The sequence below is a fragment of the Eretmochelys imbricata genome, chromosome 2, assembly GCF_965152235.1.
Source record: "Eretmochelys imbricata isolate rEreImb1 chromosome 2, rEreImb1.hap1, whole genome shotgun sequence".
Taxonomy (NCBI): domain Eukaryota; kingdom Metazoa; phylum Chordata; order Testudines; family Cheloniidae; genus Eretmochelys; species Eretmochelys imbricata.
This window is the reverse complement of record NC_135573.1, coordinates 267,821,509-267,844,058: the sequence shown is the minus strand read 5'-3', so window position 1 is coordinate 267,844,058 and position 22,550 is coordinate 267,821,509. Positions and strand designations below refer to the sequence as shown.

At 45.6% G+C, this 22,550-nt stretch overlaps 2 protein-coding genes across 4 annotated transcripts in view; one reads left to right on the top strand and one right to left on the bottom strand.

Moving 5' to 3' along the window:
- The window catches only part of LOC144260072 (GTPase IMAP family member 7-like), a 39,630-nt gene extending 35,977 nt beyond the window's left edge, over positions 1-3,653 (bottom strand). For both annotated transcript variants that reach the window (XM_077808615.1, XM_077808616.1), the window contains exon 1: positions 3,405-3,653. In XM_077808615.1, coding sequence (XP_077664741.1) covers positions 3,405-3,521 — 117 coding nt within the window. In that variant the 5' untranslated portion in view covers positions 3,522-3,653. The remainder of the gene's footprint in view (positions 1-3,404) is intronic.
- Positions 3,626-22,550, top strand: part of LOC144260054 (GTPase IMAP family member 8-like) — a 39,940-nt gene continuing 21,015 nt past the window's right edge. Inside the window, exons 1-2 of one of the 2 annotated variants that reach the window (XM_077808569.1) lie at positions 3,626-3,910; positions 18,008-18,101. In XM_077808569.1, coding sequence (XP_077664695.1) covers positions 18,032-18,101 — 70 coding nt within the window. In that variant the 5' untranslated portion in view covers positions 3,626-3,910; positions 18,008-18,031. The remainder of the gene's footprint in view (positions 3,911-18,007; positions 18,102-22,550) is intronic. The other variant, XM_077808570.1, reaches the window with a different exon arrangement.

Below are 22,550 nucleotides of genomic sequence, written 5' to 3'. Positions count from 1 at the left end.
TAGATAGTCAGGCTCCGGGACCCTCCCCACTTGTAGGCTCCCAGAGCTTGGGCCCCAGCTCCAACCTGAATGTCTACACAGCAGTTTTACAGCCCCAGAGCCCGAGCCTGAGCCCAAACCAGCTGACCAACTGTACATGTTTAAATGCTGTGTAGACATACCCTAAGTGACTTGCCCAAGTGCAAACAGCAATCTCTGGCAGTGCTGGAACCAGAACCTGAGTCTCCCACAGCTCAGCTCAGCTTAATTCTAGTTGCTTTCAGCTCTCGATTTTCCAGCTAGGAGCTGGGGAAAGAAAAGGTAGAAGTTTAACTGTGCTGACAACTATGGATGGGATTCATAAAGAACTGCCATTGATCTCAATGTGGGTAAGGGGCCTACATAGTCAGGGATTCACAGAGGTGTTTATTCAGCTTTTTAAATGTAACAGCTTATCTCACTAGCTCCAGTACAGACTAATTTCTCATTTTGAGGTCTCTCTCCAAGGAAGCGGGCTAGTGACTTGCTTTTATAGAAGAGAACCATTATATCTCCACAAAAACAACGAGGAGTCCGGTGGCACCTTAAAGACTAGATTTATTTGGGCATAAGCTTTCATGGGTAAAACCCCACTTCTTCAGATGCATGGAGTGGAGATTACAGATACAGGCATAAATATACTGGCACATGAAGAGAAGGGAGTTACCTTACAAGTGGAGAACCAGTGTTGACAAGGCCAATTCAGTCAGGGTGGATGTGGCCCACTCCAAATAGCTGATGAGGAGGTGTCAATACTAAGAGAGCAAGAGGAAAATTGCTTTTGTAGTGAGTCAGCCAACAACAACTCTCCAACACCACAATCTACAGGCCACTATTCTCCAATCCCACTGAGGATTACCAAAAGAAACTACACCATCTGCTCACGAAACTCCCTGCAATAGGTCGGGAACAAATCCACACAGACACACCCCTAGAGCCCCGACCTGGGGTATTCTATCTGCTACCCAAGATCCATAAACCTGGAAATCCTGGGCGCCCCATCATCGCAGGCATTGGCACCCTGACAGCAGGATTGTCTGGCTATGTAGACTCCCTCCTCAGGCCCTACGCTACCAGCACTCCCAGCTACCTTCGAGACACCACTGACTTCCTGAGGAAACTTCAATCCATCGGTGATCTTCCTGATAACACCATCCTGGCCACTATGGATGTAGAAGCTCTTTACACCAATATTCCACATGAGGATGGACTACAAGCCGTCAGGAACAGTATCCCCAATAATGTCACGGCAACCTGGTGACTGAGCTTAGTGACTTTGTCCTCACCCACAACCATTTCAGATTTGGGGACGACTTACACCTTAAAGTCAGTGGCACTGCTATGGGTAGCCGTATGGCCCCACAGTATGCCAACATTTTTATGGCTGACTTAGAACAACACTTCCTCCGCTCTCATCCCCTAACGCCCCTCCTCTACTTCCGCTACATTGATGATATCTTCATCATCTGGACCCACGGGAAGGAGGCCCTTGAGGAATTCCACCATGATTTCAACAATTTCCACCCCACCATCAACCTCAGCATGGACCAGTCCACACAAGAGATCCACTTCCTGGACACTACAGTGCAAATAAGTGATGGTCACATAAACATCACCCTATACCGGAAACCTACTGACCGCTATTCCTACCTACATGCCTCCAGCTTTCATCCAAGACACATCACACAATCCACTGTCTACAGCCAACTCCTAAAATACAACCGCATTTGCTCCAATCCCTCAGACAGAGACAAACACCTACAAGATCTTTATCAAGCATTCTTAAAACTACAATACGCACCTGGGGAAGGGAGGAAACAGATTGAGAGAGCCAGACGGGCACCCAGAAGTCATCTACTACAGGACAGACCCATCAAGGAAAATAGCAGAATGCCACTGGCCATTACCTACAGCCCGCAGCTAAAACCTCTCCAACTCATCATCAAGGATCTACAACCTATCCTGGAAAATGATCCCTCACTCTCACAGACCTTGGGAGGCAGGCCAGTCCTCACTTACAGACAGCCCACCAACCTGAAGCAAATATTCACCAGCAACCACAGACCACACCTCAGAAACACTAACCCAGGAACACAATCCCTGCAACAAACCCCGTTGCCAACTCTGTCCGCATATCTAATCTAGTGACACCATCATCGGACCCAACCACACCATCAGGGACTCATTCACCTTCACATCTATGAATGTGATATATGCCATCATGTGCCAGCAATGCCCCTCTGCCATGTACATTGGAGAGTCTCTATGCAAAAGAATAAATGGACACAAATCAGAGATCAGGAATGGTAACATACAAAAGCCAGTAGAACAGTTCAATCTCCCTGGACACTCAATAACAGATTTAAAAGTAGCCATCTTTCCACAAAAAAAATTTTGAAAACAGACTTCAGACTTTAGTCTCTAAGGTGCCATAAGTACTCCTTTTCTTTAGACTTCAGAGAGAAACTGCAGAGCTACAATTCATTTGCAAACTTACCACCATTCATTTGGGCTTGAACAGGGACTGGGAGTGGCTGGCTCACTACAAAAGCAATTTTCCCTCTCTTGGCATTGACCAGTCCTCATCAATTATTGGGAGTGGACCACATCCCCCCTGACTGAATTGGCCTTGTCAGCACTGGTTCTCCACTTGTAAGGTAACTCCCTTCTCTTCATGTATATTTATGCCTGTATCTGTAATTTTCACTCCATGCATCTGAAGAAGTGAGTTTTTTACCCATGAAAGCTTAAGCCCAAATAAATCTGTTAGTCTTTAAAGTGCCACGGGACTCCTTGTTGTTTTTGTGGATGCAGACTAACATGGTTACCCCTCTGATTATGTCTCCTGCAGTTATTAGACATCTATTTGGCCTAAAGCACGGTTTCAAATGAAACTAGTAATAGCTTCCTATGTTTTTAGTGTAATTACCTAACAACTGGTTTCATGCACTTGATCTCAGGTGACTGCAGTAAACAGAGTTTAGGGACTTCTGTTTTTTTCTGCTACAAAATTAGAAAAAAAGTTAGATTTAGGACATTTCTATTCTGAGCATGCTGTAATTCAGGAACCCATTCTCAGATTCGCTTCAAATTCAGTAGAGATGTTTTGCCTTGGTCCCAGATTTAGCCGACCCATTGTGGATTATGGGGCTGACCCAAGAGTTTACAAGGAAATTGGGTTTACAATCAAAACGCCATTGCAATCGTCTCTGTGAAATGCTCCTGCTACCCCCATTGTCTCATTAGCCACAGACACACACACAGAAATCAGCCTGTTGCGTTTCTTCTACCTACAACCCAGGAGCGTTGGCAGTGACTAATTTCCACGGACCAAATTCTCTGTCCAAACCCTGGAGCAAAGTTTAAATCCCATCAGCCAGCAATACCTCTGTGCTGTCCCCTCCGTTTGGAGACCAGCGTGTGCTTCCCCCGTAGCCTCCGATCTCCCTCCAGCCTCTGCGGCGTCCTCCCAGGCTACTGGGGTGTGGACAGGACAGGTCCATCCTTATAAGGCTGTGTCTGTTTCGTAATGCGGTTCCGTTTTACTCCGAATCCGACAACGCGCTCGCAGGAAGACGACAGCTGCTGCTGGTCCGGGCACACGTCTCTCACTTCTCAGAGAGAACTGGCTCACCAGCCCTCTCTGCTGGCCCCGCACCCGGACCCACAGCAGAACCACAGAATGAACCGAACTCGTGCTGTCTTCCTGCGAGCGCTTTGTCTGATTCGGAGTAAAACGGAACCGCATTACGTAACCGAGGCGGCGCTATATGTCTGTGTCCTCGTCCTGTCCACACCCCAGTAGCCTGGGGGACGCCGCAGAGGCTGGAGGGAGCTCGGAGGCTACGGGGGAAGCACACGCTGGTCTCCAAACGGAGGGGACAGCACAGAGGTATTGCTGGCTGATGGGATTTAAACTTTGCTCCAGGGTTTGGACAGAGAATTTGGTCCGTGGAAATTAGTCACTGCCAACGCTCCTGGGTTGTAGGTAGAAGAAACGCAACAGGCAGATTTTCTCTCTCTTTGCTCTGTGTGTGTGTACACATGTATGAGGCAGGGATACCAGTTTCTGAGAGAGGAAAGCACGGAGGAGCTGATTATTGGGAGCTTTAGTCGAATTTGGTCAGGGAGATTTTAAAAGCATCTGCTAATTTCCAGGCCAGTCCATTAATTTAGTGTCTTCGGATTCCCAGTGGGGAGATGTCCTAACACTCCGAGAGCTGTGTTCAGGGTGTTCGGGCTTCCAGTTCTCTGCCTGGTTTAACCTGCAGCTGGTGAAACTCCTCAGTAAGGATGAAAGGAGTTGGGAACCGGGCTCCTTTTCTGGTTAATGGGTCCCTCGCAAACCAGTTCTGCCTGCTGCAAATGTAGCTGTTATTTGCAGGGAGGCTCCGAATAGTTTCTACGTGTTTAGTCACAAACTCTTTGTCTTTGGAATACTTGTTAGTCATGTCACAGGGTTTCAGGTGAATGTTCATCTGTGTAAAAATTCATTTCGCTTTTGGGATTCACACAGCGTTTACTGAATAGCTCAGTCCCTTGTGTCCTTGTGAACTAGGCCCCCACGAAGGATAGCAGGTCAGACTTGGTGTTTTCATTCAAAGCCCAGAATTACCAGGGATCTGGGTATCCGGGAGACCAGCGTCTTAACTGCTGTGACTAGCAGTCTGGTACAGTCTGCTGGGAAGCCTTGCTGGTGGCTAATGAGACCATGGGGGTAGCAGGAGCATTTCACAGAGACGATTGCAATGGAGTTTTGATTGTAAACCCAATTTCCTTGTAAACTCTTGGGTCAGCCCCATAATCCACAATGGGCCAGCTAAATCTGGGACCAAGGCAAAACATCTCTACTGAATTTGAAGTGAGAGGACAACAGGTTCCTGAATTACAACATGCTAAATATAGAAGTGCTTCTAGAGGTTGTTTTTTTGTTTGTTTGTTTTTGTTTTTTAGGGGCCGGGGGCTTCATTTTCTGTGCCTCAGTTCTCCAGCTGTTAAATGGGGATAATGGAACTTCCCCAGTGCATGGGAGTAGTAAGGGTAAAAACAAACAAAAAAAATTGCGAGGCATTCAGGCCTAGATCCACAAAGGTACTTAGGTGCCACCGTGATCCCTACATAAAATTCCCACTCAGCGACCACCCATCCCTGTAAGCACCTAAACTCACATGATGCCTGAATTTTCACTTAGAGTCATTGGGCCAGACAGTGACTCTGTAGCCCAGTGGTCTGGACATCCCCCAGGAGGTGGGAGACTCCTGGTTTAGTCCCTCTGCTTCAATGAGTCTCTCATTATTGGAACAGCTCCACATCCAAATGTCCATAGCTCAGTGGCTAGAGCAACCTCCTGAGAGGTAGGATTTGAACAGGGGTCTCTTTCTCCCTGTCTGACTGAGAGGGGAATGGAATCTGGGTCTCCCACATCCCAGATCAGTTCTCTAATCACTGAGCTAAAGACTATGAGGGGAACTTCCTCCTCCTCCCCCCCACCTCAATTTTGTGAGGAGTCAGACAGACACCTAACTCATTCTTGCAAGAAACAGCTTAGACATCTAAGCTAAACTGACTCCAGAGGCGGGGTTCCTGACTGTGGATCCCAAGAAGAGCCAGCACCTCCCTGCAACCCAGACTTGGGTGCTGAATCTGTGAGGGGGTGCAGCTTTGGCACGTCTCATTGACTAGTTTAGGCAGCTCACCACCTATTGTGCTGGCTTTTGGGGATCCCATTCTAAAGGGCTGATCTCTCCCCACCATTGGACAGGCAGCCTAGGGCCCAGATCCCCAAAGATATTGAGGGTCCTAACGTCCATTTGAATCAATGGAAGTTAGGAGCCTAAAATAACTTTGGGACCTGAGCCGAGGGGCCTGGCTCAGGCTGTGTGGTTCCCATGTGTGGTTCCAGTGACTGTCTAGGTGCCTGAAAGTTCGGAGTTGTGATGCTCAGTGTCTCGATTCATAAGTCCCTTTGTGGATCCGGGCCTCAAATACTTCAGTAATAGGTGCCAGATAAATACCCCAGACAGATGTGACATTTTATGCAACTTATTTAATACACTAATTTGATGATTTAATGAACTAAACTTTATCTTGCAACAAAGTCAGACAGTTTTTTAGGGGCTCACTCACTGGCCCTGGCGAGTGAGGCCCTCTGTTTATCTACACAGACCAGGCCCTGGCAGCTGCCTCAGCCCTGAGCCGGGGAGGGCCGTCCTGTGAGAGCAGTGGTCACGCTCCATGGCCCAGGCAGTTCTTGGCTTAGCTGAGTTTGCCAACTAGTGCAAAGCCTGCTGGTGACTTTGTGATGTGGGAGCTGGGACTGAGACTCGCCAAACACCACCCGTTATCTAGGAACGGCTCTTAGTCGTCTCTGAGCTGGGCTGGATTCAATAATGGTTCATTTAAATGGGGGAAGGGGGTGGACACTGATAACTCTTGCAACACTGGGGAAGTTCTAGGAGACTGGCAGAAAGCTAATGTTGTGTCAGGGTTATTAAAAAGGTAAATGGGACAACATGGGTAATTCTGGGCCTGTCAGTCTGACGTCTATCCTGGGAAAGATCATGGAGTCGTTGATTGCCATAAATTATATTGCCCTCCTTTAATTCTTTATTAATCAAAGAATTAAAGGAGGGCAATATAATTTATGGCAATCAACATGGGTTTATGTAAAATAGATCTTGTCAAACTAACTGAATATCTTTTTAGGATGAGATTACAAGTTTGGATGATAAAGACAATAGTGTTGATGTAATAGATTTCTGTAAGGTGTTGGTACTGGGGGGAGGGAGAGGGGCTTGCAGGGACTATAGTCACCCCAAAATTCACCTTAAGCCCCCCGTCTCCCCTCCCCAATGCAAAGATCAAAGCTGCTGGGCACCTGGAGGGTGGGAGAGAGCACCCCAGAGCCCCTGCCTCAGCTCCCTGTCTGTGCTCCTCTCCCAGCTCTACTTAGCACAAGCTCTGGGCTGCTGCTGCTCTGCTTGCTGGGATCCATTCTGGGGGTGCATGAGGCCATCCTGGGACTTGCAACTAGGAGCGGCGGTGGTGGTGGCTCGTTGGTTCCTTTGCCTTGTGGGGGCACCTTGGTGCTAGCAGCTCTGGCCCCACAAGGTGCCGGCACAGGGTTAAAGCAGTGTCAGGCTGCTCGCTGACACTGACTGATGTGGCAGGAGGCTGCGGGGGATCCGGGGGGACTGAAGGGATGAAGCACCCAGCCCCCCCACCACCCTTCTGAGAGCAGGTGCTCTCTGGGTAACGCATCTCCTGGTGCTGCGAGTATGGCCTCTCTGGCTTGGAGTGGCTCTGCTGGGGGAGGGGGCACTGGGATCAGCGGATGCCTCCCGGGGGGGTGGGGTGATATGGGGGGGTGGAGCAGCCTTGGAGCAATCCCTGGAGCAGAAAGTTCAAAGGCCTGGACAGACTGGGACCAGCTAAAAAAAGGAAGGGGGCACCACCATCCTGAAGTCCCCAGCCATGTGCCACTCAGGTGGGAAACCCCCACCAAGGCGGCTTCCCCAATTTTCTCAAGTCCCTTCTTGTACCATTAGCTGTTTCCCCCTCCCTTTACTTAATTCTTTGTCCAGAAGTTTTAAACTCCCCCTGCCCCCCCGCCCCCCCGATGATTTCTGCCAATTCTCTCTGAAAGCCAGGCTTTGCCAGGAACAACCAGCTTCTACTTTGTTCAGCAGGCTCAGGAGCTGCAAGTACTTGCTTCCGTTCTTTGTTGGGGAGGAGGTGTTATGTCTCCAATGCTGGGGCAGGGCCGGCCCACAACATTTTGGCACCTGAGGCTGGGAGCTCAAATGACGCCCCATGCCTCCTCGCTTGGGCCAAAACTTTGAAAGTTCTCAGTTCTGCCTTCTTCCTGTTCTACTCCTCTCATGGTACTGCTCTGCTACCTACCTCAACAAAGGAGAACTAACAACTTAAAATGCCTTGTTCAAAAATTTTAAGTAACACTTAACTTTCAAATGCCTGAACAGCAAAGTAACTTTTCTTGTCTGCATAGTAAACACTGGCATTTTTACCTGTTTGATTAATCAAAGTGGTGCTTTCCGTGCCTTCTTGGTTGCAAAGATTTGAACTGCTTCCTGATGGTCCACAGTCTGGGCCAGCTCATGCTCTGTTGAGATGGTTGCAAGGCCAACCAGCCTCTCCTGTGTCATTGTGGAGCGTAGCTGTGTTTTTATTAACTTCAGCTTGGAGAAGCTGCGTTCTCCACTGGCAACTGTTACAGGAAGTGTTAGAAGTATGCACAGAGCAACAAAAGCATTTGGAAAGAGGGTGGTCATCTTATCTGTGCACATATATTCCAGAACAGCCTTTGGAGTTGATCCTGCTGAAATGTATCTTGAAAGGGCTTTCAGTTCATCACCTAAATCACTCGCATCAATATCGTGCATGTCATCATATGTCACCTCTGTCTCTAGTGCCCCGCATTGCTGATGTAGGTCTTCATCAGGTATAGTGAGGAGTTTGGGAATATCATACAACATCCCAAATATACTGCTGTGTTCCTTGAGCTGCATGAAACGTTCTTCAACTGACTGTATTGCACACTCTAGCACCTGGTTAAAGAATTCAACTTTGAATTGTTGTTTGAGGTCTCTTATGGGATTATCCCGTGCCCCATAATCAAAATGTCTTCTTTGGTGACTCTTGTATTCTTGAAAGCGTGGGAAAATAGCTTCAGTGTGAAGTTCCTCTGCCAACTTCTGTGCACTCTTTAGAACTTTTGAAATCCCTCATCTGACCAGTAAGACTGTAGGTATGACTTTGCTTTGTCCAGTTGTTCCATTGCTCCAGATATATCAAAGTCAACACCTTGGAGTCTCTTGCTTACAACTGTTAGGGGGCTTATTCCTTCACCCACTTACTTCCCTGGTCCTTCTCGCATGAACAGAGAGCAACAATACCCGAAGTCCAAAGGTGCAAACAATTCGATGTTTATTGGGGTGAACTTCCAGCAAGCATGATTCCAGTTTCCTTCCTTAGTGTCCCCCTTCCCAGCTCTGACACCACAGAGCCTTACACCTGTGTCCCTGTTCCCATTCCTGCCCTTAGCCAACATGGTTCCAATTTCCTTACCCCCATTCCCTGTTCCCATTTCCCCCTTTAGCAAAACATGATTCCAATTTCCCCATCCCCATTCCCTGTTCCCATTTCCCCTCCCCACACCCACTCACCACCCACTTCCTGATTGACTACAGACTATATAGTAAAACTTGAGTTCTGCTTAGCTATACCTTAACCAATAGTTTCCCTGAAATTTAACTAACCAATCCTAACATATTGTAACATGATTATGTAACCAGTTATATCCCACCACCTTAATTAGTTTACACCCAGCAAAATTAATTATACAGCAGACAGGAACAATCACAGAACCAGACAAACATTGTACAGACAAACAATGGGGAAATGGGGACTACAGTGATAGAACAAACACAGAAGTGAGGATTTCACATCCCAGCTATTGATAAGTGAGTTCTTGTCAGACAGGATGCTACCAAACTAAGTTTCCTTTTACATCTTCTAGGCACTTCCCTTTCTCTGGAGGTGATAGGCGTTATCAGGACAGGATTGTATTCCTAACAGCCCAATAGCACCTGATTTCAAAGTGACTAGTTTGGGATGTGAGGAGGTGACCGGTCGCTTCCCAGCTTATGGCAGCCTCTGCTGCTTAGCCAAAGGCCTTAGCCTAAGCACAGGGCCTCCGACTGTCACAGTAGGAGAAGGCCCTTACACTGGCAGACAGTGATTTTGATTCTTTCTTTTATACCTCTAGAACTAGCCAAGTGGTAAGAAGACACCTAAATTCTTAGAGTACAGGCCTTTACAGACAGGCCTGAATATCTAGATCCTAACAACAACAATTATTTCAAACAGTCTGTCATGCCACAACACTACGCCACACAGCAATGTGAAGTGACGTATGTTTTTGGTGATTCCATTTCCCTCTGCCACTGTTCTCCCACGAACAGTTCCTATCATAGCATTATCCTCCATAATGGCAACTATGGCATCATCTATCTTCCCAATTTGGTGTTTGATAGGCTTTATCGCCTCCACTCGACTTTCCCATCGTGTGGCACTCAGTGGTTTCCGTGTCAGAGAGAATGTTCCCAGATGTTGCTTCAAAATTTGCCATCGATGAGTTGATACAGAGAAAAATACAGAGATGCTTTGAATTACATTAAAAAATTCAGCAGCCTCACTAGAAGCTGATGCTGCATCACTGACCACCATGTTCAATGAATGAGAACTGCATGGGACAAAAAAAGCTCGAGGGTTTAACTCTCGGATCCATGTCTGCACTGCTCTGTTCTTTCCTCTCATGTTGGCACCATTATCGTAGCCCTGACCTCTCACGTCAGCTGTCGCAATTCCCGTCTCTTCCAGCTTTTTAAGAAGCACATTTGTCACACCAGCTCCTGTAGTATCATTAATGTCAATAAGTTCTAGAAAATGCTCTCTGACAGTCACCATTGCAGGGACATTTTCACTAGGTTCTGTTGTTGTTACAAAACGCACCATTAAAGTCATTTGTTCCATATGGCTGATGTCAGGTGTGCAGTCCAGAATAACAGAGTAATACCTTGTTGACTTCAGAACTTCTGTTTGACTTTTGTTGCCAGTAACTGTATGATCTCATTTTGAATTGTTTTGCCAAGGTAGTGGTGTGTGTACATTTCTTGGGTGGTGACTCTTCTTAGATGCTCCGGGAGTACAGCACCAAACTCAGCCATCAGCTCCACAATTTAAAGGAAGTTTCCATTGTTTGGCACACACAGCTGATCTGAAGTGCCACGCAGGGCTAGGTTTTGGGGAGCAAGCGTTCTCACAATGGCAATGAGCCTTTTCAGAACATTTTGCCAGTAAAGAGACTCTGATGGAATCTTCTCTTGATGCTGATCATCTATGGTGGCCTTTAACCTTCGTCTCACCTCAAGCTCTTTCCACCTATGGAATGCTCTCTGGTGATTTGCTGCCTTCTCATGGCATGCCAGATTTCTAGCCAGATTTTTCCAGTCCTTTGTTCCTGTAGAACCCAATGTGGCTGGAACATTAGACTGGAAGAGTTTGCAACAAAAGCAGTATGCAGCATTCTGGGTTTCTGAGTACATAAGCCATGGCCTCTCCACTTTGTCCCCATTGGGGATTTCACGCCAGTAATGTGTTGGATGGAAACTTCTATTTTCATTGTCTTTGGGGAACATGAAGTTTTTCACTTGCTGTGGCCCATGCAGTACAAGGAAGTCCCTCAGGCTACTGCTCAGGGGGGTCCACAGTCCTGGATCCTCTAGACTCAAGGAACTAAACTCAGCAGCAGCTGTTTCTTGTGCCTCCACCACACTCTTCTCTGATCTACACTCTTCTTCAGGACTGTGCATGGTTACATCCATTGGAGATGGAGATACGGATGCTGCAGCAGCTGCCAGGTCACCTGCACTCTGACTAACTGGAAGATCAGGCCTCTCCTCACCACTCACATCCTCACTGGGGCCGGAAGGCTCACCATGAACATTTGTGTCTATGTATTTCAGGAGAGCTCCTTCCTGCTTAGATAGAAAAGCTTCCTTTCCTTTCTTTCTTTTTCTGAATGCTGCCCCAGAGGGGTGTTTTCTTCTTTCACTCATGGCTGCTGTTCTGGGCCAGCTATAGTGGCTCTCTACACTCAGTTGAAGGGGACAAATAAGCAGGCTGGTAGCAGGGCCTGAGTGAGGGAAGATTTCAGTGTCTTAAGGGCCTAACTGACTCCTGCTAATTCAGTTGACTGCCTGTTTTCCTCAAGTGGGTTCAGGGAAGCAGCAGGAAACCAGAAGCTCCCTGAGAAGCTGGGGTTAATCAGTCCAGGCTCATGCAGGTGCTAGAGAGGTACATAAGAGGCTGCTCCTCCTCTCTCTCCCTGCAGCTCCTGCTGCAGACACAATTTTCTAAACTCTGGGTCCTAGTGACACCCCCACCGCCCCCCCAGTCTGGCACCTGAGGCAGCTGCCTCCGTTCACCTCTTGGTAAGGCCAGCCCTGTGCTGGGGAATGAACGGCTCTGCTAGAGCCAAGTGAGCTTCCGTCTAATGGGAGAGGACACTTCTCCTTCTCCACTGCAGTGGCTTCAGATATTGGGGTCATACCTGGGCTTTGGTGACATTGATGTGCTATGTTTAGCGAGATGTAACTTTGTCTTCACCTTCGTATGACTCAATCCAGCCAGAAGCACCAAAGTTAGTTTCCCCCAAATTATTTTAGTTCTGTGCATTGCCCTAAACGGGAGACTATTTATGAGGAATAGCCAAGTGTTCCTTTTACTTAAAGGGTATTATTAAATAACTTAAATGTGATCAACATTAGCCTTCTTTCATCATGGCAACATAACTGGCTATTACAATAAAGCTGACCAAGACTACTGGGGAAAATACTGTTTACCACAAGTAGATTTTCAGATGACAACAGTGCCTAATTGACCCGTTAGCCATAGTCTGTTCAAGCACATATATACATGAAGGGCCTGATCCAATGCCAATTGTCTTCACTATAAAGCCTCCAATTAATTTCAGTGGGCTTGGAATCAGACCCTTGGTAAAAATACTGTTACCAGTCTCCATCAGGAGCCATGCACTCCAAATCACAAAGACTCCAGTCAGTGAAGTCCCCCCTTCTCCTTTGTTTCCATTTAAATTTATATTTGCTTTCAGGTCTGATAATTATATAACTAACTTTACTGGAAGAAGGTATTTCAATGAAATAGAGATATGTTTTATTCTTTTTCAATATTACATTGTGAATTTCCTTTCTAGATGTTGATTGTAATAGCAATTTAAAATCAACATTCACCATTCTTAACTTCTTCCAACTCTTTTCTTAAATTTGCCCTATTATCATTAACTATTGCAGTACATATGGCATGTATTGTCATACCCTGGCCTGAGACCTCTGCAAAACCAAGAGTTAAGCATTGTTGTGAGTTTCAAGATGTCTTAGGGGAAAATCCACATAAAGAGTTGATAGAATAGTATGTTATCTGCTGAACCATTACACTGTATTATGTAAACACGTTTACACATTTTTTAAAGTGTCTTTTAGAATCATAGAATCGTAGGACTGGAAGGGACCTCGAGAGGTCATCTAGTCCAGTCCCCTGCACTCATGGCAGGACTAAGTATTATGTAGACCAGTGGTTCTCAAAGCCGGTCCACCGCTTGTTCAGGGAAAGCCCCTAGCGGGCTGGGCCTGTTTGTTTACCTGCCACGTCCACAGGTTCGGCCGATCGTGGCTCCCGCAGTTCGCCACTCCAGGCCAATGGGGGCTGCAGAAAGGGCGGCCAGCACATCCCTCGGCCCGTGCCGCTTCCCGCAGCCCCCATTGGCCTGGAGCGGCGAACCGTGGCCAGTGGGAGCCGCGATCGGCCAAACCTGCGGACGCGGCAGGTAAACAAACAAGTGGCGGACCGGCTTTGAGAACCACTGATCTAGACCATCCCTGACAGGTGTTTGTCTTACCTGCTCTTAAAAATCTCCAATGACGGAGCTTTCACAACCTCCCTAGGTGATTTATTCCAGTGCTTAAACACTCTGACAGTTAGGAAGTTTTTCCCAATGTCCACCTAAACCGCCCTGGCTGCAATTTAACCCCATTGCTTCTTGTCCTGTCTTCAGAGGTTAAGGAGAACAATTCATCCCCCTCCTCCTTGTAACAACCTTTTATGTATTTGAGAACTCTTATCATGTCCACCCTCAGGCTTCTCTTTTCCAGACTAAACACACCCAGATTTGTCAATCTTTCATCATAGATCAAATTTTCTAGACCTTTAATCATTTTTGTTGCTCTTCTTTGGACTTTCTACAATTTGTCCACATCTTTTCTGAAATGTGGTGCCCAGAACTGGACACAGTACTCCAGGTGAGGCCTAATCAGTGCAGAATAGAACAGAAGAATTACTTCTCGTATCTTGCTTACAATACTCCTGCTAATACATCCCAGAAACTGTTGACTCATATTTAGCTTGTGATCCACGATGACCCCCAGATCCCTTTCTGCAGTACTCCTTCCTAGGCAGTCATTTCCCGTTGTGTATGTGTGCAACTGATTGCTTCTTCCTAAGTGGAGTGTTTTGCATTTGTCCTTATTGAATTTCATCCTCTTTACTTCAGACCATTTCTCCAGTTTGTCCAGATCATTTTGAATTTTCATCCTATCCTCCAAAGCGCTTGCAACCCCTACCTGCTTGGTATCATCCGCAGACCTTATAAGTGTACTCTCCATGCCATGAACTAAATCATTGATGAAGATATTGAACAGAACCAGATCCAAAACTGATCCCAGCGGGACCCCAATTGATATGCCCTTGTGGTTTGACTGAACCACTGATAACTCCGCTCTGGGAATGGTTATCCAACCAGTTATGCACCCACCTTATAGTAGCTCCATCTAGGTTGTATTTCCCTAGTTTGTTTATGAGAAGGTCATGTGAGACAGTATCAAAAGCCTTACTAAAGTCAAGATATACCATGTCTACTGCTTCCCTTCTATCCACAAGGCTTGTTATCCTGTCAAAGAAAGCTATCAGGTTGGTTTGACACAATTTGTTCTTTACAAAGCCATGCTGACTATTACTTATCACCTTATTATCTTCTAGGTGTTTGCGGATTGATTGCTTGATGATTTGTTCCATTATCTTTCCTGGTGCTGAAGTTAAGATGACTGGTCTGTAATTCCCCAGGTTGTCCTTATTTCCCTTTTTATAGATGGGCACTATATTTGCCCTTTTCTAGACCTCTGGAATCTCTCCTGTCTTCCATGACTTTTTGAAGATAATCACTAATGGCTCAGATATCTCCTCAGTCAGCTCCTTGAGTATTCTAGGATGTATTTCATCAGGCCCTGGTGACTTGAACTTTATGTAAATGTTTAAGAACTTTAAATTCTCAGGTTGTTACCATAATGGGTTGCAAGAGTTCGAACATCTGTAACAATTTAATTCATAATTAAAACAAGCCCAATAGCTATTTTTATATATCTCACTTTTCGTATTTTGAAAGAGTGATTTTAAGGAACTAGGTATTATTTCAGCTCCATTGCATAACAGTGCTGCTATGATTAAAGGCTCTGTAACTGTTCTATTTTATATATCTTAGCCATTAGGAGCTTATCTTTTAGGTATAGATATTTGCTCCAGGATGGATTTTTGGATTAAAGAATCTTAGCCCAAATGATATTTTTAGTACAGTTTTAGTACACTGGTCAAAAGCCTGACCAGTGTATGTTTAATGCCCAGTGTGCCCCCCCTCAATGTGGAGAGGACAACGCACCAGCCCCTGTTCCTGAGCAGATTTCCCTTTGCACTTCAAACAACACGCTGTTTTAGGTAAAAAAAAAAAATATAAAGCAGCTTTATTAACTACAGAAAGATAGAATTTAAGTGATTGTAAGTAATAACCAACTTTGATCTGTACGCTATCTAAGAAATAAAACAAAATCGAAATCTAAGTTCTATTCACTAGACAGGATTTGAATCAAGCAATGTCTCACCCTGATGGTACAAACAGTCCTCCAAACTTCCATACACCAGCTAGAAATCCCTTCAGCCTGAGACTACATCCCCAGTTCAGTCTTAGTTGCTAAGGTGTTTCCAGGTGTTGAGTTGTGGTGGGAGTGAGGCCAAGTGATGATGTCACTTCCCCCTTTTATAGCTTCTTCCATGTGGGGGGAACTTCATTGTTTCAAGCAAAGTCCCCAGCAGAGTTTGTGGAAAAGTACAGGCGTAAGATGAAGTCCAGTATCACATGATCTAGTCACATGCCCTTCCATGCTTCGATGAGTTATAGCAGCCATTATTCATATACCGGCTGAAGCATCCACAAGAAAATCCATCAGCTGAGGATAAACTTCTTCCATGGATGGCCCATTAACTTGAATAGTCGATTCACAACGTGCTGGCTAGGCTGGATGTAAACTACCATGTGGGTGTTACCCAGGAGCAAACACATTTGAAATATTAGTACATAGTCAATATTCTTAACTTCAGATACAAAAATGAAACATGCATACAAATAGGATAATCACATTCAGCAAACCGTAACTTTTCCATTGACACCTTACATGACATAATTTGTACAAGATTTGTTGCAATTATATAACACTGGCGAACATGGGGGTGCCAAGGTGTGACTTTGGGTACAAAATGCCACACCTTGGATGAACAATTTTTAACTTTGGGTTCTTGGCCAATTGTTCTGATCGACAGTTTGCTATTAACTATTTGTTATTGTTGAGGTGGGATTTGTCACCTGTCACAAGATAGTGTTTCTACTTCTTGACAGGATGGCTAACTTTTCTGAAAGAAGAAAAATGTACAGCAAATGAGGAATACTCTTGGTCATCCACAAACACCTAGGTTTACATGTGAATTTGTCTGTTTGTATGAACAACAGCCATTCGCCAAACACTTAGGCAACCAAAATCTGTTCACATTTATGTTCACAAATATCAAAATGGCTTGTACATGTTTGAATCAAGCAGCATTTCAGAATTTGAAGGATTTTTTCCAAACTGTCCTGGAGTATTCAACTAACTCTAGTTTATAAATTTTCATATATTTGGACATCTCTCTCAGTGCTTGAACTAGTGTTAGGATTTCAATTCCTCATCAGTAGAACTGGCTGACAAAGGATTACTACTAGTCTTCTAAAGTTGGGTCTGAATTAAGCATTTTAGATCTGTCTGCTTCCCCAGCCCTGTGGAGACAGCTGGCACTGCAGACCTTGAGCAAACCACCCAATGACCACAAGATCCATTAAGGGACGAAGGCATCAGGTCAGATTTATTGTTGATGAAGCAATAGCACCTGGCAGACTCTATGAGGATACTAAGACAGTCTGCCCTTGACAATGGACGCAGCTCAGTCAGTGGCGGGACTTTCCACTGCCTCCTAGGCTGGCCAGAGATACTCCCTCTGAGACACATCTTTATACCCTGATACAAACAAGTTAGTACTGCCCCCGACGCCACCTTGTACATGTTGGTTCGATCAAAACATTTGTATTGCATACTGTCATCCTGACCTTATCTTTTAGGAGGGGTCAGTGTGTTCCATTATCCTTGAGGAATGTTTTTGTACCATCCTTGATATCAGAGTACTTTGGTACCACTTAATATCGGGATGTGTTTGAGTGAGTGCTCTGTGACTAGCACTTCTCAGTCAGATTCTGTGAACAGCTTCTGCCTCATACCAGGTTTCTGATACAAGGGCTTATGTCTTTGGCTCTCTTCTTACTCCATCTTCACCCCGAGGGCTCCCCGCAGTGTTCCACTGCCCAGGTCCCCTGCCTGGGCCTCCTACCCCTGCTCAGCGCACATCCCTCCAGAGTCCACCGTCTTGCTTCCAGGCTCGGCTTCCCCTGACCAAGCTGGATTTTCTCCTTTTCACAAAGGGCCACTGCCCGAGTTTTCCACTTGTCCAGGGTCCCCAGCTCTGGTCAGTTCTGACCTGCAGATCTGTTCCAGCTCTCCTCAGAACCTGGCTCTCTCTGCTGGGTCTCCTGCAGCTTTGTCCAGCTGCTTCCTGTCTGACTCTCCTGCTCTCCACAGCTCTCACCTGCCAATCTCCTCCCACTACAGCCCAGGTGCCCTCTTAAGTCCTGTTGAAGATCAGCTGACGAATCATAGGTGCACTGGCCTCTTTCCTCTTGAACCCATCTCCCCACTGTATTTTCCACTGAATGCATCTGATGAAGTGAGCTGTAGCTCACGAAAGCTTATGCTCAAATAAATTTGTTAGTCTCTAAGGTGCCACAAGTCCTCCTTTTCTTTTTGTCATCTAAACTGTGTATTAGCAAAGCAGTAATATGAAAAATAGAGAAATGCTTTTGTTGCATGAAAGACACATTCTGCACACACAGAATGTTTTGGTTGGTGCTAAACTGAAACTGTTATGACTACACCCTTTAACACAGGATAGTAAATAACTTTGTTTTCCTCTTTCTTCTCTTCAGTAATCCAGTGAGATACTGAGTATTATGTTGGGATTGAACATCTTTCCGGTTCCAGGTGCGATGAGTACCTCCAAAGACACTGAACAGCTTGAAGGTAAGGTTTTTATCACTTGTATTCAGGGAAATGTGACAGGGTACGCTCACCTCTCATGAGCATCTCCTGTCAGCTGGGTGAGAACCTGCACTCTCTTTGTTCACGGCGCCCCTTCTTGACTGTTGCTCTCGTCAGGTCTTCAGTGGCTCAGCCCTCCGGCTAAGTCACACACAGTCTAAGCACATGAAGGAACCCCTGCTGGGCTAACAAAAGTCCAACAGGGCCTGTCCCTGTGCCTTTGTTGGTATCTGCAGCCCTGCCTCTGGGCCCAGTTCTCAGCTCCTTCTGGGATAGTTTTACATCTGTCCCTGCCCTGTTTTAGAGCACTGCCCCCAGGGCTTTCTCCCTGGAGACTCTTTGCCCTCAGAAGTCCTCTGGTGTCCCTTTAAGTTCTGCCCTTCACTTGGGCCTCTAAACAAGCCTTATCGCCTCCTCAGGGCGTACACCACTTCCCCAGTGGCTGGTGTGGGGACCCAACCTAAGGACCCTACAAATAGCCACCACATGCTACTTCCTTCGCTAGTTGCTGCTTGTGTGTGCTCAGATGCAAATTACTCTGTTTCCTGTCATCTCCTCCCCCTGCACTCTTCATGGTCATGTTTAAATTTAGCTAAACGCACATTCCTTTGTTTAGGACAGACCTGGTCACCAAATCCCTCTGACATGCCTGGCTAGAACACATTTTAGTCATCATTCCAGTGTATGTCCATACTACTTAATACCCACCGTGTACATACATCACATAAGATTATTAAAGATCAGTGAGTTACTAGTTTTCAAATGATACCTCACAAGGCATATTTTTCACCAAGATTATTACAATAATATGTAGGCTGTAAATACAGGGGTGCCTAGTGTCACACATGCTTTAAAAGAAAAGGAGTACTTGTGGCACCTTAGAGGCTAACTAATTTAAAAGAATAAATGGACACAAATCAGATGTCAAGAATTATAACATTCATAAACCAGTCGGAGAACACTTCAATCTCTCTGGTCACTCGATCTCTGACCTACAAGTCGCAATATTACAACAAAAAGACTTCAAAAACAGACTCCAGCGAGAGACTGCTGAATTGGAATTAATTTGCAAATTGGATACAATTAACTTAGGCTTGAATAGAGACTGGGAGTGGTTGAGTCATTACACAAAGTAAAACTATTTCCCCACGTTTATTCCCCCCCCCCCCACTGTTCCTCAGACGTTCTTGTTAACTCCTGGAAATGGCCCACCTTGATTATCACTACAAAAGGTTCCCCCCCCCCGCTGGTAATAGCTCATCTTAAGTGACCACTCTCCTTACAGTGTGCATGATAAACACCCATTTTTTCATGTTCTGTGTGTATATAAATCTCCTCACTGTATTTTCCACTGAATGCATCCGATGAAGTGAGCTGTAGCTCACGAAAGCTTATGCTCAAATAAATTGGTTAGTCTCTAAGGTGTCACAAGTCCTCCTTTTCTTTTTGCGAATATGGACTAACACGGCTGCTACTCTGAAACCTGACACATGCGTTAGTTATCACACCCTTTTTTCTCAATGCAGATAAAACCTAAGTGGAAGGACAAACTCTTCCTTCTCAGCTGTTTCTCTAGGTCCATAAACTACAGCCCTATTCTAAGTTAGGGCTTCCCTAGTGAGTAAAGCTGGAATCATATTCACCTGTATCCAAGATGTTATAGATATTAGGATCCAGCCCTCACAGCAGACACATTGTGTGGGTATTGATCTGTCACTTAGTCCACAAGGGTGTCTTCAGCACTTGAAGTGTGTTTTGTCAGTGGGGGTGGAGGGGCATCACTAGGGGTCATAGACGTAGAAAATAAATAAATAAATTCAAGCCCAGTCATTGAGGGGTTCATTTCAAGCACTGTCTTCCCAAAGCTGCCCCTTCCAGATTACGTTAGCCCTACACACCCTTTTTTCATAGATTGCAAGGCCAGAAGGGGCCATAGTGATCATCTAATCTGGTCTCCTGAATAGCACAGGACAGAGAACTGCCCCAAAATAATTCCTAGAGCAGGTCCTTTAGAAAAACATCCCATCTCGATTTAACAATTTGTCAGTGATGGAGAATCCACCACAATCCTTGGTAAATTGTTCCAATGGTTAATTACCCTCATTGTTAATAATTTCAGCACTGACTGTCTTTAATACCTATATTTAACTTTCCCCTGCTGAATTCAGATTGGCTCAGCTCTCAGGCTCAGGCTGTCAGAAATGTAAAACTTTATGCCCATAATGGAGGCTTTTTGTCCTGCTTTGGAAAAACTAATGAATATGCCCCATAGCAAGACAAGGTAGATGTCTTCAAATCAGTAGGGCCTGATGCAATACATACCAGAATACTTACGGAACTGGCTGAAGAGATCTCTGAACCATTAGTAATTCTCTTTGAGAACTCTTGGAGGACAGGAGAGATCCTAGAGGTCTGGAAAAGGGAAAGTATATTGTCCATCTATAAAAAGGGAAATAAGGACAACCCATGGAATTGTAGACCAGTCAGCTTAATTTTGGTACCTAGAAAGATAATGGAGTAAATAATCAAACAATCTGTTTGTAAGCACTTAGAAGATAATATGGTGATAAGTAACAGTCAACATGAATTTGTCAAGAACAAATGACATCAAACCAACCTAATATTCTTGTTTGACAGGGTAATAAGCCTTATGAATAGGTGGGAAGCAGTAGATGTGATATAGCTCAACTTTAGTAAGGCTTCTGATACCACTTCACATGACCTTCTCATAAGCAAAATATGGAGATCTAGCCTAGACAAACCTACTATAAGGTGGATGCACAACTGTTTGGAAAACTGTACTCGGAGAGTAGTTATCAGTGGCTCACAGTTAAGTTGGATGAGCATGGCAAGTGGGGGTTCCACAGGGATTGGTTCTGGGTCCGCTTCTACTCAATATCTTCATAAATGTTTTGGTTTAAGCAACTTGCCCAGCATCCCTCATATAGGCAGCCTGTGGCAAAGGCAGGGGTAGAATCCAGCTCTGTAATCGAATCCAGTGTCACAGCTACACTACCTTCCACCTATCACAGCCAGCGAGGCAGGGGGTCTGCAAACAATAGTCTCATTCACTATACAACTGGGCCTCATTCACCATCCATCCTGCGCACTGAATCAGCAGGGTCCTGTGGAGAAACCCCCAGCATTTCATCATGTAATTAAAGACTATCATGATTAGACCTTGTCAGGAATTTTCTGTCAATGATTTTTTTTTTTACAGAAAATGCAGTTTCCACAGAATCAAAATTTCCACAAGAAAACTTCAGTTTTGTCAAAACTTTCCGTTTTCCCCTGGGACAATCAAAATAAAATATTTCATTTCAGGTTCGTTCAACGTGAATCGAAACATTTCAGTTTGTTGAACTGAACCAAAACGTTTCATTTTGAATCAATTTAATATTATATCTGATTCCCCGATTGTGTTGTGGTGCTTCATGGACGCAGTAGTTTGGGTGCTTTGTGACCCCGTTCTTCCCCATGGAGCAGTGCTCTTGCCTGGACTACATCTCCCATGATGTGCTATGGTCTCCCCTCCGACCAGGCCACGTGGTGCATTATGGGAGTCACTTGAATATTGTGCTTTAGGGAGATGTAGTCCAGCCTGGAAGCCCAGCCCACAGGGAAGAGGCACCGAAACCGTGACCTCCATGAAGCAGTGCAGCTCCTTAGAGAAATGCAGTTTACTGCTGAACTAACTTGATATGGATTTTCCCAGGGACAGCCAAAGGCACTTCTCTGAAGCTGGAACTATGCCCCAACTAAATGTCAAGTTCCTGCGGCAAATCATGGAGGCATTAAGGCTCTTTTTAGACAGACAATTTTTTATAATGGGAAGTGTCGGGTAGCCTAAACAGAGGGGGAAGCACTGTATGTGGAATGGGATGCAGTACTTAACACGGCAGGGGCTATTTTTTCTCACAAACCTCAGGCAAGATATCTGTCACTAAGACCTTTATCTGGCTCCTTTATTAATTGTGGTTAGGACTAGGGTGATCAGATAGCAACTGTGAAAAAACGGGACAGGGGGTGGAGAGTAATAGGCACCTATATAAGAAAAAGTCCCTAAAAACGGGACTTTTTGGCCAAACCTAAGTGGCATTACAACCCCATGCACCAGGTTACAAAGCCACTCCCTTTTATCTGTCCCAGGCAACACTGCCCCCTACCTCCTCATCATGCTGGATGGCAGGGCAGCTGGGCCAAACCTGAGTGGTGCTGCAATCCTACGTGCCAGGTCACAATGCCTGGAACAGGGAGTCAAGCCCAGCCCCGCTGGACAGGAACCACAGCATATCCTGATCTCCCTCATATCCACTCTCAACCCCTCTTTTACTCTTCTCCGCAACCTCTCATCTTCTCTGGCTCTTCCCCTCACAATACAAACATGCTTCAGTCTCTCCCATCTCAAAAATACCCACCCTTGACACCACC